The following is an 18,734-nucleotide window of genomic DNA, read 5'->3' on the forward strand; positions in this document are numbered from 1 at the left end:
ATATTTTTCAACAAAATCAGGGTCGCAGGTGCTGCATTATTTGTAAGGTCAGTCAGTGAAAGAGCACAAATGTTGAACTGGGCTCCTTTATATACTGCATATGAGACATACAGTATGTTCAACTAAAATAACATCAAAAAAATATTTGGATCAGGACCAAGATTTAATTCCACATCGATACCTCCTGAATACGCCTGAATTCTGTCAATAATACATGTACTTCATGATTTCTTGCAAATGTGGAATATATCAAAAACACTCTTAGACCCAGTAATCAGGCAACAATGTCATTGTTATATCAGGATTCAAACTCCTCTTTAATTAAAAATTAAACTAATTGAATTCAAATATAATATGGGACTCTCAGTCAATATTAACATGTATGCATGGAGTATTTACACAGGTCAAAAGAGGTGGTATACCCAGCCAGTGCCTTTTAGCAAACAGACTTTGGCCTTTGACAACATATTTCAGCTCACACTCCAGGGAGAGCGTTGCAGCTGGCTGGAAACATTTTATTAGTAAGGACTGGAAAAAAAAACAAAGGCAAATATTTATCTTTGTACAGGCTGCCGAGGAGGCCCTGCATACAAAGCAAGCCTCTCTTTCCAGGGGGTCCCGCAGAGAGATAACAGTGGAGGATGTAATGTGGAACTAGTCAAGATTGCCAGAAGTAAAGGGTAAATGCTATCTGTAAAAGGCTATTTGTCAAAGTGTTTGCATGTGTGCCCATTCATTTGTGTATTTTGCATATGGACTTCAAGTATGATAAATGACTGACCCACTGCTTTGCAAGTCTTGGAGGCAGGATCCATCTCGTAACCTTCATAGCATTCACACTTATAATCCCCTTTGTAGTTTATGCAGATCTGGCTGCAGGCATCTGGGTTCTCACATTCATCTATGTCTGTAGAAAGAATAAGGAGATACAACATGAAATACAGATCTTGGAGTAGTAATATTTCTTTTGAGATGCAATGGAAAGGCAATGATTATGTATCATTTGTGGTGTTATCCTTCAAGTTAATTATTTGCATACAGACAAGAAAATGTCGGCATATAATGCCATCATCTTCAGTAAAATAATAATTTGGAGCTCTGAGTCGATAACGACAAACTATTTTTTTTTTAATTCCTCAATTATATACAAAAAACTGACCAAAATACATAATTTTTCTCAGTTTTTCTCAGTTGCTTTGGTACGTTTCTCAGATCAGAATTGAAATTCTCAAAACTATTTGTTTAATCCTCATAACATCGTATCACAAGTGCACATCACAAAAGCAGTTTCTCATTTCTTTGAGCAAGTTGCAGATATTTTTGTGCATCCTTGCAAATGATTTTGTACAATTCTCTGCTTTTTCCTACATTATCAGTTGCATCTGTCATGATGGTCAAAATGGATGATCGTGGTTCTCTATTGAATAGTCTCACCACCCACAACATTTAGTCATTACTTCATTGCATATGTCTTTACATGCAAAATGGATGAACATGTTGTCAGAACATGTCAACATGTGTGTGCTTACTTCTCAGCATTTTCGTTACTTTATTTTACGTAACTTATTTTAAACTGCCAAAATTTGTGATAGTTTGGGACTGTGGGTTTCCACCACTCCAACATAACCAGGGAATGGTTGAAACCCACAACAGAATGGTAATGGAGTTCCTCCTACCATACTCCCTGTTGCTCAATCCCATAGAAGAATTTTTTTCCACATCGAGATGGCAGGTGTTTGATCGCCCTCATACTCAGATGACTCTTCTGGATGCCATGAATGCAGCATGCAATGACATCACAGCAGATGCCTGCAGAGGCTGGATAAGGCATTCAAGAAGATTCTTTCCATGCTGTATAGCAACAGAGGAAATCCATTGTGATGTGGATGAAAATTTGGTCCAACAGGAAGGAATGTCAAGATGTGCAGAAAGAATGGGGAAAAAAATCCCGAAATTAGCACTCAAGGTTTAGTTGTGCCGATTGTCTTATGTTCACATTTCTAATTTTGCTTTTGTTTATTTTTCTGTATGATACTCAGTGCTGTCTTTTGCTTTCTGTATCGCAGTGACATGGTCTGTCAAGAAACTGTAAAAACAGTAAGTGTAAACTGAATCTTGTCAGGTGTCTTGCAATCAATCGCACACACAAAGGTGTAACTTGCAAATTTTCATCAAAACCTACGTACACCATCTTTAGCATCAGAGCCTTCCACCAGAGTAGTCAATTATGAGCATGACTTAGTAATTTGACTGTCTTGTCTGTACACAATGAAACAAGAACTTGTAATTCTGATAGCACCGACATGTTCATTGACAAAGACATTTAATTTTGAGCGATAGACTACTTATTTTGCACAAAAAACTTGCTTTTGCAAGTAATCCATGTTGTTTTGCTACTTGTGGAACATGTTGTGAGGGTTGACAAAGTAGTTTTGAGAATTTCAATTCTGATCTGAAAAACGCACCAAAGCAATTGAGACAAACTGTAAAAACTTCAAGTTAGTCCTTAATTGTTCTAAATTGGCATGTCCAGATTTGTATCCTTTCTTTTCAAACACAGTAATGTTATTTTAGAAGTTACTTAGTGTTTTACGTCAATGCATGTTCACTACATTTTTAACACTGATTATGTTCAAGATAGAGTAAGCAAACTGCATAAACATGAACAATTGTGGGAAAAGGCAGAAAAAGTCAACTTTATTTGTGAGTGAATCTTTACCACCACAAGTCTTTTTGTCCAAAAGTTTGTAACCAGAGGGGCAGTCACACATAAAGCCAATCTTCTGGTCTCTACAGATGTGGGAGCAGCCACCATTGTTGTCTGAACACTCATTCAGGCCTGCACAGACAATAGTCAAAGGAGCGAGACAAGAGTTTGTCAGATATTACCGACACAAATAGAATAGAATACAATACAATGATGAATAAAACAACAGTCAGTCAACTCACTGTGTATGTGTGTGCACGTGTGTATAACTCGAATTGTTTTGGAGTACAAAAACATTTTGATCCAAAAGAACAGGCTTCAGGGTGAAATAAGGATAGAGAGAGCCATGTATTACATTAATAACGGAATTTGCGTTTCATATTCAGGGCCCGCAGAGTAATGCACCTTGATCCAACGCTAACTCCAGCAAAATGAAATCTGGACAGCGTTCGACTTCAATTTTTGCACATTGCGCACTCTCTCCATGTGCTCCTCTTCATCCTCTCACTTAATTTTCCCTACTTTCTTCCTCTGCATGCTCTTACCCTATAGTGTCTTTTTTTAAATTCTGCAGTTATCCTCTTGTCTTTCAGCTGCCCTGGGGAGAGTGGAGAGATCACCTCAGAAAGCTAAAGCTGGTGCTTCATTACCGGTTGATAATAAAGTTTCAAGCGTCAAGGCTACAGGTACTGCAGTGATACACTTTGGCTGGTATAGACAGCATGGATAAAAATATAAATTACATTTGGATAAATTTGAATTAAATTATACAGTAATACTACATCGCTGGCAAACCATTGTCCTCAATAAGCATTAAGGAATCACATTATGTGTTCATCGCAATACCATGCAAGTATTTTAATTTGAACAGTTCAAGTTATATTACCTGTCATTTAAATGTGAAGATGTAGAAAAAATATTCTAAAAGCATACGTAATTTCGAGCTTTAATTTTGCTCTTTTTTTCTTTGCATTCAATTTCTTTTTAACTTATTCCCACTACAGAAGCATCACATAACTCTTTAGGACTGATTTGATAAAGCTTGATGCATGAAAAAATGGGTTCAAAACACGCACAGTTATCGAAGCTTATTAACTCACCAGCCTTCCAAGGATGCCAAATACGCTAAATTTGTAAACAGTTCATTTTTTGCATACCAACATAACTTTATGCAATAGATTAATTTAGCACTTCTTCGATTTATCAAGCGTTAGAAAAAGTGTGATGCCTGTTTCTACAACTTTAAATACTGTTGAAACGCAAGTGAAGACAGGCAAGCAAAGCAGTGTGAATATGAAGCAGACAAAATGCGAGACTGGTCAGAGAATTTTTCTAGGCCATCCCATACACCTTCACATTAATAAATTAAGTCTACATCAGTGCCAGTGAATGGTTCGTTTATAAATGACGAAAATGAATGTCCACAGAAGTGAATAAGTTAAGCAAATAACGTGTCAAACTTCTGAATGGGCTATAGTCAGTGCTAATTATGCAGTTCCATGCGGATTTCAGTGAACAGTGAAAATACTGCTTGCCTCTCCTCAATCATTTTTTGTTTGCTTCCCAATTTTTTAAATCTAAAGTTGTGCAGGGTGGTACAAATATCCATTTGCCTTGCATTCGAGATGATTTAAATCAAGCAAAACATTGCTTTTAAGCGTTTGCTGGCTTCCCCAAAATAGTAAGAGCAATCAAAGTGTTTTCCTCTAACACTTCCAATTCCATCACTTTGAACTTCGTTCTGCGTTTATGTGCTCTGCCAAATGTTCCATGGTAAAAAATGTTAAAGCACAAATATGACCATCTCCACTACTCTTGCAAATTGCCAACAGTATAACAATCTGTTAAAGTGTGTCAATTGTAGTAGTTAGTATTACGTAATCATAAAATACCTCATTCTCATAGGATAACGTAAAGTTCACCCACGACCAGGCGAAAATTCATGTTCCACTATCAGTCGACAAAGCAGAGACACTGTTCCCTAAAAATAACGTGCAACACTTCATTTAAGATGCATTTCTTTGCATAGCTTGCTAGCTACTAAGGCTACATGCACACTAGGACAGATAATTTTCTCTGGGATATTTTGCCGACTATTTTCATATCTGTCTGCACTACGTTTAAGGCCCCCCCGCTTATGCAAGGTACGCCAGCATTTGCTCAAACTACGCATGCTTAGAAAGGAGCAGAATCCTGTTATGTCATCGCCCGCGCGGTTTACCTCTGAACTGGAACTCATTACTGGCCGGCGGGAAATTTTGAAATTACTACACCTTCTTGACCAGGGGTCGGGAACTCCGTTTTGTGATTTCTTGAATTTATTTTTATTTATTTATTTATTTATTTTTTGTGAACGCATTTGAAAACATCATGCGGGAGCTGGTGTGATGAGACTGAGGGCACACTCTGCTTTGACGAGCAGTCGGCGGGTTTTGATTGAAATGAATCTTAAGAAAACAACATTAGCCTGACATTGTTACTTAATGTTACAGTCAATGCTCAGTTGCGCACTCACCAGTAGGAAAAAAACAAATAGAAACATACGGTGTAGCGTGGCGTATATTTCCTGGAAGCCGCAACCAGATGTGCTCGTGCATAACAGTGGCGACAGTTTGGAAACGCAGAAATGTCATGAAAAAAACTCATCGCGCGCCTCTGTGACTGGAGGTATCACGCAGTTCACTTTTCGTAGTTTAATTTTCCCCTACGCATTTTTATATACTGTACTCCAGTTCGGTCGGCATTGAGTTGGGAGGAGCCAGCCGCCCAGCTGGCTGATCGCTGACTTAACATGAGAGACGAGCTCTGTTATAAAACGCTCATCTCCGTGTAATCCGCGATTGGAGGACCACCAATGGGCATTGAATTGAAGCATATTATTGCGACGCACGTTTGAAGGTTCAAGAAAAATGTGTGGATGCATTATCAGCGCTTCACGTCGAACGGGCGAGCCAAATTATGGGTTGGAGGAGAGGCAGATGCACTCATCAAAAGAGCCAGAAATGACTCGCGAAGACATACATCACAGATGATAAACTGTAAACAATTACTATGGAAAAGAAAAGAGGAGCAGGAATGCCAGTCTTGATTGTCCACCTCCATTTTTTATAATGCTGGCCTGCCGCACTAGACGTGGCAATGGCATGCTCTATGATGTCAATTCCTTTGTATCCAATTGTTGCACGGAGATAGCAGTTAAGCAGCGGGTAATATTACCCGCCTACATTATCCGTGTGACAACTAATCCAGACCACAGGTATACTAGTGTTTGCCTGGCACGGCCAGACTGTTTTCCCTGTGATTTTCAAACACTGAGAGTATAGTCTGGGACCCAGCCCATTAACGGCCTCTCGAGCAAGTACAAAATCAATCGACAAATCAGATTTGTTTATTTGCGTGACGTGTTCTTAACGAGCAACGTCACTCTTCCGCGTCAGAAGTCGTCTCCACAACAACACAGATGGCGAACAGCAGGGCCGAGAATACAGTACATACACAGAATACATACAGTGCCTTGCAAAAGTATTCGGCCCCCTTGAACCTTGCAACCTTTCGCCACATTTCAGGCTTCAAACATAAAGATATAACATTTTAATTTTTTGTCAAGAATCAACAACAAGTGGGACACAATCGTGAAGTGGAACAAAATTTATTGGGTAATTTAAACTTTTTTAACAAATAAAAAACTGAAAAGTGGGGCGTGCAATATTATTCGGTCCCCTTGCGTTAATACTTTGTAGTGCCACCTTTTGCTCCAATTACAGCTGCAAGTCGCTTGGGGTATGTTTCTCTCAGTTTTGCACATCGAGAGACTGACATTCTTGCCCATTCTTCCTTGCAAAACAGCTCGAGCTCAGTGAGGTTGGATGGAGAGTGTTTGTGAACAGCAGTCTTCAGCTCTTTCCACAGATTCTCGATTGGATTCAGGTCTGGACTTTGACTTGGCCATTCTAACACCAGGATACGTTTATTTTTGAACCATTCCATTGTAGATTTGGCTTTATGTTTTGGATCATTGTTCTGTTGGAAGATAAATCTCCGTCCCAGTCTCAGGTCTTGTGCAGATACCAACAGGTTTTCTTCCAGAATGTTCCTGTATTTGGCTGCATCCATCTTCCCGTCAATTTTAACCATCTTCCCTGTCCCTGCTGAAGAAAAGCAGGCCCAAACCATGATGCTGCCACCACCATGTTTGACAGTGGGGATGGTGTGTTCAGGGTGATGAGCTGTGTTGCTTTCACGCCAAACATATCGTTTTGCATTGTGGCCAAAAAGTTCAATTTTGGTTTCATCTGACCAGAGCACCTTCTTCCACATGTTTGGTGTGTCTCCCAGGTGGCTTGTGGCAAACTTTAAACGAGACTTTTTATGGATATCTTTGAGAAATGGCTTTCTTCTTGCCACTCTTCCATAAAGGCCAGATTTGTGCAGTGTATGACTGATTGTTGTCCTATGGACAGACTCTCCCACCTCAGCTGTAGATCTCTGCAGTTCATCCAGAGTGATCATGGGCCTCTTGGCTGCATCTCTGATCAGTTTTCTCCTTGTTTGAGAAGAAAGTTTGGAAGGACGGCCGGGTCTTGGTAGATTTGCAGTGGTCTGATGCTCCTTCCATTTCAATATGATGGCTTGCACAGTGCTCCTTGAGATGTTTAAAGCTTGGGAAATCTTTTTGTATCCAAATCCGGCTTTAAACTTCTCCACAACAGTATCTCGGACCTGCCTGGTGTGTTCCTTGGTTTTCATAATGCTCTCTGCACTTTAAACAGAACCCTGAGACTATCACAGAGCAGGTGCATTTATACAGAGACTTGATTACACACAGGTGGATTCTATTTATCATCATCGGTCATTTAGGACAACATTGGATCATTCAGAGATCCTCACTGAACTTCTGGAGTGAGTTTGCTGCACTGAAAGTAAAGGGGCCGAATAATATTGCACGCCCCACTTTTCAGTTTTTTATTTGTTAAAAAAGTTTAAATTATCCAATAAATGTTGTTCCACTTCACGATTGTGTCCCACTTGTTGTTGATTCTTGACAAAAAAATTAAATTTCATATCTTTATGTTTGAAGCCTGAAATGTGGCGAAAGGTTGCAAGATTCAAGGGGGCCAAATACTTTTGCAAGGCACTGTATATGTATATATATATATATCTTGCTTTGAGCTTCCTAAGAGTCTCAATGTATTCCTCAGAGTTAATGGTTTCGCCTTTCGGCAAGAATCCACAAGGATTACACCTTGAGAATCCCAAAAAACGGTAGCCATAATTTTGCTAGCTGACTTTTAGGTCTTGAACTTTTTGGTCTTTGGTCAATTTGGGTGACGCTGTTCCATTGATCTCCTTCATGGTCTTCAGTACTGTTTTTAAATCACTGTACCCATCTTCTTACAGTACTATAGTCTATGGTATCATCCTTGTAGACATTTTTAGCCTGTTGTTAATCCTTTAGAGGGGTTTCTCCCTCTGCATGTTCAATTCAATTACAGCTCTTTGTTTCTGACGAGCTTCAAGAGGGGCAGCCATTTTGGAAGCCAGTTTAAGCTTTAAAAATCTGAAAATAAGAAAAACACATATAACAATCGCTAAAAGGCGTGTCCTATCATGTTTGTGCCAGATATAAACAAGATTGGTAAAATCCTGTACGAGCAATGCACTTGAGTGCATTACTTTTTGAATGCCCCTCGTATAATGAAAGTGTGTCCTGAAACCGAATATTTTTTTTCATATTATATTTTTGGTTACACTTGCTATTACTAGTGTGAGAACGAGGGCTTGATCGTGGTCTGAAGTGCTGATGACACAAATTGGCCTTCTTGCTTTAGACTGCCCAGGGCAGCTGTCGCTACAATCGCAGTTTACCACACTGCAAAAATACTCCTCTTAAAAAACTAGTTAAATTCCCTATATATATATATATATATATATATATATATATATATATATATATATATATATATATATATATATATATATTAATGAAGTCGTTTTCTAATTGTATTTAATGTTACACACATAATATGTTACACTCATCCAGAGTCCTTAGTTTAGGCTTAAGGTAGGGTTTTAAAATTTATCCCGATAACGGCGGTAATTCATTTTTTAATAAATGTATCACGTTAAAATATTTAACACAATTAATGCATGTGCCGCATGCCCCACTCACGCATTGTCGCGCTCAATCTGTAATGGCGCCGTTTTATCTATATAAAGTGATAAGAGGCAGCATAAAATGAGTAGAGTGAATTTTGGCAGCCTTTGAAGTCTTTTTTTAATTGGCTAAAGCCTTACAATCCCTCTCCCTACGATTCGAAATATCAAGGGAAGCAATGTGGGGAAGGAAGGTGGCATTTGATCTTTTTCTTAACACCTTATCTTATTTCCTAACGCAGAGAAGATATATCAATTGGTAGCACTACGCACAGTCACGGTTCCACTTCCCATCATGCATTTGGGCATGGCCACAGTATCATTTACTGAAAGCTCAACAAATACACATAGATGGCAATATTTAGTCACAATATACAAAGTCCCAAGTCTTTCTATCCGTGGATCCCTCTCACAGAAAGAATGTTAATAATGTAAATGCCATCTTGAGGATTTATTGTCATTATAAACAAATACAGTACTTATGTACTGTATGTTGAATGTATATATTCGTCCGAGTTTTATTCATTTTTTTCTTAATGCATTGCCAAAATGTATATGATCGGGAAAAATTATCGGGAATGATTGGAATTGAATCAGGAGCAAAAAAAAAAAGCAATCTGATCAGGAAATATCGGGATCGGCAGATACTCAAACTAAAACTATCAGGATCGGTTAGGGAGCAAAAAAACATGATCGGAACAACCCTAGTTTATACGTATCCTTCTATACTTATGAGAAGCATGGGGTTCTACTGTTAAGGTTGTGAAGTGCAAGAAGTGCAGTTTGTAATTTTTATTCAGCACGTGTAAGTTTCAACTTGCAGGAAAAGGAAAAAGAAATCTGATAATCCTTAATAAATTTCCCCAACCTGTCTGCATTTTCTCAAGTGCAGCAGCACTCTGTTTACTTTGCAGTGATAGTGAAGTGAAATCCGTGACTAAAGCACGCTGAGGGGTAATTATCTATGGTGTGCGCATAATCTGCGCAGTTCCTAATGGGCAATGTAGTCTGATCACATTTTCCTGTCTAAGATAGCACTAAAGGGCAGAGGCGCCATGCTCTTTGATCTTAACAAGGCAGTTGAGAAATGTCCTGATTTTGTGTGCCTTGATCAAATTAAGCTCCATTTATCAGCAAGAGTGACTACCCACATTATAAAAACTGTACAGTAGTTGATGATGCCTGGGAATTAATGTGTTAATTGGGAGCACCACTGGCTTCAACAGACATAATGCAATGGATGTAGTGAAGGTTTAATTATAATGGATATTTGTTTGAAGGGGTATGCGTGTTTGAGTTACAGGGAGTCATGATCTTACCGCACTCTTTCACAGGTTCGTCAGACCAGTCTTTGCAGTCTTTTACACTGTCACAAACCTTGTTGCTGTCAATACATTCTCCATTCTTGCAGCGGAAATGTCTAGCCCCGTCACACTTTGTCACTGTGAAAACACAAAGATTTTTTTAAAAATACTGCACTAAAGCATTCTAAGAAAATAAAATAAAAAAATGTTATAGTTGGCTTGTAGAGTAAAATAATTACTCAAAATTATTTTTAGATCATACTTACAGTCCCTCCTAAGAAAAAGTTCATGATACAGTATGTGAAACAAATAAATGTATGATCACTCAATACTGTATATAAACAATAGTCCAACCCCAAAATAATTGCGTGGCAAAATTGTAAGTCACACATTTATGCATAATGTGGTAAATCATGTGGTGTAGTTTCATCTGACAGTGAGAACTTTTTCTTTTTCTTCTTCCTTTTTTTTCTCAACTGTTTCTCACCATTTACACAACCAGCTTCATCACTGTAGTCGGGGCAATCATGGACTTTATTACACTGTTTGGTGCCATGGATACAGGAGCCATCGCCACACTGGAACTCATCAGGTCGACATGTAAGCAGGGCTGAGGAACATAATACTTATAATTAATCATTTTCAACACTTTCTTTTTAACAAGCAAAAGTAAGAAGCAAAAGGTGCTATTGTTTGAGGAAAAATATTTTCATTATTTCCACCTTGAACACACCCTCACTGAATACTGTCATCTAATAGATATTTAAGTATTTAATTCCACTATTACTCCTTCAGCACGCATCCATTGGTGGATGTGTTATTTGTCATCCTTGTGCCTTCTATTGGTGTGTGTTTGACATTTTGCTGGGCATGCCTTAACGGCAAAGGCTATTCATTCATTATCTCTTTAATTGTTCATTATTATTTATATATTTATAAATTAAGTGACTTACTTAATCAACAAAAAGCCCTCTTGGAGATTTATTTTGAAAAAACAACTAGCATCAAATGTGCTACCATGGCGCATATTTGGCCTACCTAGCTGCCAAGTCATGGACAGAGAAACTCTATACGTATGTGGGCTTTCATGTAAACAAGCTAAACACAATTCTCAAAACTGGATTTTTTTTTCTTAAAGAGATAATCAGCTAACGAAAGATGTACCTCAATGTTTATGTATGAAGGAAACATTTCATGAACGCTAGAAAGAATCGCGGAATCTTTTTATGACTATAGATGTTATGGTTTGTCTTTGTTCAGTGTGTTTTGGTTTGGTTTCATTCTGGTTTGTTCCTCTGTGTGTTTTGTCCATTATCAATTCATGTCACCTGTTGTCTGCTTGCTCCTTGTGTGTCTGGCCAGTCAGCTTCTTTTCTACTTTTCCTGCTCATCAGGTGTATCTTGTCTCCGTACCTCATGGCTAGGTATTTAGGCTGCATCTACATAATGGCCTTAAACATGTAATTAGTTGGACTATACGGCATGTCGGCTACACAAGTATGCCTATAATCCGGATGGGTTGTGACACGGATAATGACGGCGGGTAATATTATTACCGCCGCATAATATAGACTGCCATCTCCGTGCAACAATCGGATACTAAGGAAGTGACGTCATTCCGTCACCATTTATAGTACGGCACGATGGCATCGTAAACAATGGAGCCAGACGATCACGAAGTGGCTTTCCTGCTTCTCTTTTCTTTTCCACACATTTTTCTTGAACCTTCAAAGTACGTCGCAATAATATGCTTTAATTCAGTGCCCATTTGTGGTCCTCCCATCGCGGATGACGCGGAGATGAGCGTTTTCTGTAGAGCTCGTATCCCGCGTTGTCTCCGATCAGCCAGCTGCAGGGCTGGCCCCACCCAACTCAATGCCGACAGAACACGAGTATATAAAAATGCGTAGAGGAAAATTAAACCCCAAAAAGTGACCCTCGTTGCACCTCCAGTCAAAGAGCTGCGTGATCAGTTTTTTTCATGACATTTCTGCCTGTCAAAACTGTCGCCACGTCCAGGATCGCCACTGTTATGCACAAGCATTCCTGGTTGCGGCTTCCAGGAAATATACGCAGTGCCACACTATATGCTATTTGTTATTTACAAGAATTGGGAGTGCATCTTAGCATCGATTGTAACATCCCCAGTAACGATGTCAGGCTTTCATTGTTTTCTTAAGATTTCAATCACAACTCGGCGACTGCTCGTAAAAGCAGAGCGTGTTCTCCCTTCACTCTCGCTGCTGCGTGATGCGTTCAATTGCGTTCACGAAAAAAACAGTGATCACAAAACGATGTTCCCGAACCCTGGTCGAGAAGCTGTAGTAATTTCGAAATTTCCCCCCTGCAAGTAATGAGTTTCCGGTTCAGAGCTAAACCACGCAGGCGATGACGTAACATATGAGGATGCTCCTTTCTACGCATGCGTAGTTTGCGCAAATGCAGGCGTACCTTGCAGAAGCGGGGGGGCCTTAAACGCACCTTAAACGTAAGTGCGGACTGGTATGAAATAGTTGGCAAAATACCCTTGAGAAAATTATCTGTCCTAGTGTCCCCGCTTCAGTTCAGTCCTTATTGTGTCATTGCCGTAGTCATGCATGTTTGTTTTTGTTTATTTTTGAGTTTTGCACCACTACCCTGCACCATGTCTGACTTTTCTCTCTGCTTCCATGGCTTTGGGTCCACCTTCCCGTGTTTTTCGCATGTTTAGCCCACTGCACATGGCAATAGACTTTCAACATGATTATGCCAGATGGCATTATGTATTGTACAAAGCCCCTGTTGATTATGCAATTAGTGTGTATGCCAGTGATTAAGTAAGTTCAGGTATGTTTGCAACATCTACTAGGTAGGACACTTAATATATCTGATTCATCCTTTGTCTTTGAAAAATGTGTCTTAAAAAATATCATTTTTTTGTTCATGGCTGTGTAGTGTGCATCTTTCATGTTATAAGCACAAGTCTGCTGTCATGTCCCCAAGTGGTGTGAAGCGCAGACCAGATGGGCTTTGTGCTTCATAAAGGACCTTCACCTCCCACACATGTACATGCAACAAACACACATAGTCACACAAACACCATCAGCTTCTCTTGCTTTTACAGATCCCACAGTTGCATGGCAACCCATTCTTGGATCCTTATCACACATTTAATATTGATCATCCTTCAATCATTGTGAAACTCATTAATTTTCCCCCCATTAAAGGATACAACATGTTCTGTAATCATTCCAAACTCAGTATCAAAAACATGATCTGTAGTGACCATACTTATGTGAATTCTATTTTAGATGTGTTAATTGCTTTGGCTTGCCGTTGCTTTCTGTTCAATGATTGGAATTCAACAAAACAAAAAATGTGTTGGTCTTTCAGACTGTAACGCTAATTCCACAAAGTGAAACATCATAGAAAGAAAACTAGGTGTACTGGAATTAGGGCTGTCAAACGATTAAAATTTTTAATCGAGTTAATCACAGCTTAAAAATTAATCGTACTTACCATAATTTCTGGACTATTGGGTGCCCCTGATTACAAGCCTCACCCACTACATTTTTAAACGAAAAAACATTTTGTACATACATAAGCCTCTCCTGCCTATAAGCCGCGTGTGCCCACTTAGTAACAAGAGATATTGACAAAGAAATACAGTTTTCAAACTTTTAATAACACACCTTAACTTTTCGTTCCAAACAGCGCCGGCAAACACGGCAGTTATATAGCAGCGGCACGGAAGTTACATAGCATCAGCATGGCGGTGCAGCACTAATTGTGCTGGTTAATAAAAACATAAAAGTCTTTGTTAGCAATCTTCATCTTCCTCCTGTGCATTCAAACCATGGAAGTCTTCACCCTCAGTGTCGGATATGAAGAACGCTCAGATGCACTTCGCCACGCACCTACTCATCAGTCGGGCTCTCCTTCGCCGCCGCCTTCAATGTCTCCCATAATGAGGCATATTCTCTCCCAGCCTGTGCCGTCCTCCTCGCCTCGTCACGCAGCAGACTGGCGTCTCTAAACCCGTTGGTGATGGCGGACTCTTTCACAGCGCTTCACGCTGCCAGGCTCCCCCGGCAAACCTGTGTAAAAGCTGCTCTTCGCATGTGGCGAGTCTTGGCAAACGATCTCTCGCCGCTTGTCATCAAAGCTTCCCATACAACTCGGATGGCCAATTTAATTTCTTCTAGCATTTTCCATGATGCAGGTCTGCCAATTCTACTCATGCACAAAGACGAGGGTCCGCCACCTCTATTCATGCACAACGCACAACGTTAAACTACCGGTAGTAGTGCAAACTAGCGTCTTCCTCGACACATATATTCCACGTGTCTCACTCCCACATTCCATGCTCGAGCGCCCCTGGCGGCCGTCAGAAAAATACACAAATTGGCCGCATCATTGCACACGCCGCAGGACCCAAAATGAGGGGAAAAAAGTAGCGGCTTGTAGTCCGGAAATTACGGTAATCGCAATTCAAACAATATCTAAAACATGCCATATTTTATTGTAAAATATTGTTGGAATGGAAAGATAAGACACAAGGTGGATATATACATACAACATACTGTACATAAGTACTGTATTTGTTTATTAAAACAATAAATCCACAAGATGGCAGTAACATTATTAACAAACTTTCTGTTAAAGGGATCCACGGATAGAAAGACTTGTAGTTCTTAAAAGATAAATGTTATAGTTACAAGTTATAGTAATTTTATATTAAAACCCCTCTTAATGTTTTCGTTTTAATAACATTTGTAAAAATTTCAATCAAAAGTAAAGTTAATGTAATAATAATAAGTATAAAAATAACAATAATAAGAATACAGTGACCAAAGTCTGAGTAAGTTTTATGTGTATTTTGCATAGCTATTTTGTTTGGGAATGCCAGTTTTCTTTGCATAGTTGTTTAACTGTGTGAGAATAGGGCCTCATTAATACATTGAAGTGCTTTTCTTTTTGTGAACATTATTTTTTTAGAGATCTATTTTTGTTGTGCTTTCACTAAATGATACTTATTTTTGTTGTGAAGGAGTTGCCAAAGCTTATGCCAATACGCGGTACAATGAACGCCTGTGTCCACTCGCCTTTATAACGTATATATCTCTACATATCGTACCCAAAATACAACAAGAGACACATAATTGCCACTAAAAGAAAGTAAACTTACAGAAATATGTGTGGAGCACAAATAGCACAATGCAACAGCATAAATGTCTCATAACTACTAATTCTCCTACTATTAGGTGGAATAACATTTGTATGGAATGGCGCTGCCCCCAAGCGGCCGGTGGCATTCTCTTCACTCTCAATGTGCATAAACGGCGTCATTGTAATATGTTTGAGGCAATGCGTGAGTGGGTCATTCCGTGCATGTGTTAATTGCGTCAAATATTTTAACGTGATTAATTTAAAAAATTAATTACCGCCCGTTAACGCGATAAATTTGACAGCCCTAATTGGAATATGTATAGATATTCAAATGTCAGTGTTTGCTTAAGTCTAACTAATGTGCTCAGTGAATGTATAATTATTATTGAGAAAGTGTACTCACGACAGTTTGTCTCATCTGATTTGTCCTTGCAGTCAGCATCTCCATCACATTTCCAGTTTCTTCGGACACACTCTCCACTCCCGCATTGGAATTCGCTCACCATGCATCTTGGTTTTTGGGGCTCCGTCTTCCTACTGCAGTGTTCCATAGATTCGTCTGATTCATCTTTGCAGTCGGGATCGCCGTCACAGCTCCAAAGTGCTGGAATACACTCAGAGTCATTGCACCGGAACTCATGTTGGCCACAGGTGGGATTTGAGCACTTCTCTTCATCACTGCCATCTCCACAGTCGTTGTCGCCATCACAGACAAAGATTGGTGCTATACACTTCCCATTATGGCATTGAAAATCCTTGGATGGGCAGGCGTTTGCATCTGCAAGTAAGATGGAGAACTATATTTAAAAGGCAGTCCTCGACATATGGCTAACTATAGACAAACTTATCTCTGACCAAAACCCCATCAAACACTTTAAGGATCATGCACATAAACACATTTTATAATGTAATTTTCCCTATTGATCACGCAAATGTGGCATAGTTGGAAAATAAACACTTTCACACAAAGAGAGACAACCTCCTTAGTGTAACATGTATATGTTCCAATATTTTTTAATTAAAAAAGTATCTAAAATTTCATCCATTCCACCCATCCATCCATCCATCCATCCATCTATTTTCAATACCATTTCTCCATGTCAGGGTCACAGGGTGCTGCAGCTCATCCGAGCTGACTTGGGCCAAAAGCTAAACTACATCCTAAACTGTCACCAGTCAGTCGTATAGCAAACAGACAACCATTACCATTCACACTGCAATCACACCGCTACTCATTGGGAATTGATTCTACGCCGCCAGCGCCGAGGGTTTTGCCACCAAGTATTAAATCATATTTTTGCTTGGGGGTAAAATCCTTATTTTCCTTAAATGAAATTCAAATCAATTTTTATTTTTCCATTTCATGTATTTTTTTATTTTTAATTTTCATCATGCTTACTTTTACATTAAAAACACATTTGAAGGTGCTCGTATATTTCTTAGAATTAAAATTTTCAAAAGCAAATTCTTATTTCAAACAACAACCACTTGGGCCTCACATAAATGTGTAAACAATCTGACTGTGAAGAAGCTTGTTTTTTTTTTCCCAATAAGAATGTGCATTTTTATGCAACATTCATTCGTTTCTTGTTCATGCTTTCCGTCAACTCAGTTGTGGCTCCTAGCTGCATTAATTCTTGCCATAGGTTTACTCAGCTACTATAACAATTTGATGACAGTAGGTCTAGGTTCCTGTGATTATTTTAAATGAAAAACGCATTTTGCAATAATACTGTCTGAATTTGATTACATTCCAGCATTTAGCTTCAAATACTGTCGTAATGAACACTTTTTTTGTCAGAATAAAAAAAATGAATATGATCTTCATCTTCACCTCCGGTTTTGCTCCTCGGGAGCTGATCTTCAAGGCAATTTTTGAACAGACAGTGACTTCTATGTGTCACAATAAAAGAGACCTTCCACACCCTCTTAACTATTAGAGACCAAAAGCGATCCTCATTGAGCGTGTGCGGGGGAGGACTAGAGAACACAGGTGCTCAGAGAAGCACATGTGGGTTGATCCACTTAGTGCTACTGAGTAGAACAAGCCTCCTCAACCAAAAATGACCCCAGGCAACAAGCAGGTAGATTTAGCAGATTTTAAAAAAGTACAGTACAGATAAGTGATCAGATAGGAATAGAAAAATGATTAAATACAGTGGGATTTTCTAGGATTTCTAAAATTGTGTGTGGGGTGAGCATTACTGAAACAGTCATGTAGGATGTTTGAGAAATCCTAAATCATACCTATCACATCCATCTATTGTTATCTAAGTTAGATTGACAACGGGAAAAAAAAAAAAAAAAAAACTGTAAACGCTCACATACTACTATCGATCAAGCTAGCTATCCTAGTTTGGTGACAATTTGTGGAAATAAAATTAAGAACAAAAATATACATAAAAGGATAAATTTAACTGAGAATGACTTTAAACTGGGGTATTTAAAATTTCATCCATTCCCGGATACAATCAGTTATCTGAGGTTGTCAGCAACCTCCCCGTGCTGGAGGTTATTTAACTTTCTATAAATTCCTCTCCATGTCGACCGACGAGCTAGATGAATCAAGGGACTAAGCTCATTAACCTTGCTCTGAAGAACAACTGACATGAGCCTAGAGTACTGTATGTACGGTATATTTAGAGAGTCTAAATGGGACAGATAATGTATAGGCTAGATGAGGCAAATATGTATAGCACATTTCAGCACAAGATAATTCAAACTGCTTTACGTCACATGAAAATCAGCAAGGCACAATTAAGAAATGGAGGTACCGGCAGAGCGCTCTTTAATAGAAAAAATATGATGATATGCATTATTTTTACTGGTCTAAAAATGTAGGTATCGGCATCAGATCGATATCAGCTAAACATATTTTGACAAATACCGGATAGGAAGTAACAACAATCAGCATCGGAACATCCCTAAGCCCTACTGTCTGCTGAAGCCCAAAATCTTCTTAGTATGCTATCATCAACTGTGTCAATTGCGGCGCGCAGATCCAGTAATACCAGAACAGATTATTTGCCTGTGTCATTGTTCCGACAAATATAATTTAAGATTTTGATAAGCAGGGTCTCAGTGCTGTGGTGTGGCTGGACTCCAGACTAACATGAGATAAAAGATTGTTTCGTTTCATGAAAGCATAAATTTGGTCATAAACAACCCTTCCAATTATTTTCTCCAGGAATGGCAGATCTGATATTGGCCTATTGTGTTTTTGTCTAATTAACGTTTAAATAATCGCCATGTCATCCAGATTAAATTATTTTAGAGGTTTTACTGCAGTTTTTAAAGCCTGTGGAAACTCTCTTGCTTGGAGACAAGTATTTGTATTCTACAGTATGTCTGGAGCTATACAATGGAAAGGTTTTTAAATAAATTGAAGGCATCATTTTGTATGGTACATCTGAAATGAGAAA

The 18,734-nt window shown here is 39.0% G+C and overlaps 1 protein-coding gene across 4 annotated transcripts in view; it reads right to left on the bottom strand.

The window, feature by feature from the left end:
- Nucleotides 1–18,734, bottom strand: part of lrp8 (low density lipoprotein receptor-related protein 8, apolipoprotein e receptor) — a 223,398-nt gene that overhangs the window by 58,812 nt on the left and 145,852 nt on the right. For all 4 annotated transcript variants that reach the window (XM_057842181.1, XM_057842179.1, XM_057842180.1 and 1 more), the window contains exons 5-9: nt 15,716–16,090; nt 10,652–10,774; nt 10,180–10,302; nt 2,720–2,839; nt 782–907 (exon numbers count right to left, since the gene is read on the bottom strand). In XM_057842181.1, the coding sequence (XP_057698164.1) occupies nt 782–907; nt 2,720–2,839; nt 10,180–10,302; nt 10,652–10,774; nt 15,716–16,090 (867 nt within the window). The remainder of the gene's footprint in view (nt 1–781; nt 908–2,719; nt 2,840–10,179; nt 10,303–10,651; nt 10,775–15,715; nt 16,091–18,734) is intronic.

This window comes from Corythoichthys intestinalis, chromosome 7 (genome assembly GCF_030265065.1).
Source record: "Corythoichthys intestinalis isolate RoL2023-P3 chromosome 7, ASM3026506v1, whole genome shotgun sequence".
In the NCBI taxonomy this organism is placed as follows: domain Eukaryota; kingdom Metazoa; phylum Chordata; class Actinopteri; order Syngnathiformes; family Syngnathidae; genus Corythoichthys; species Corythoichthys intestinalis.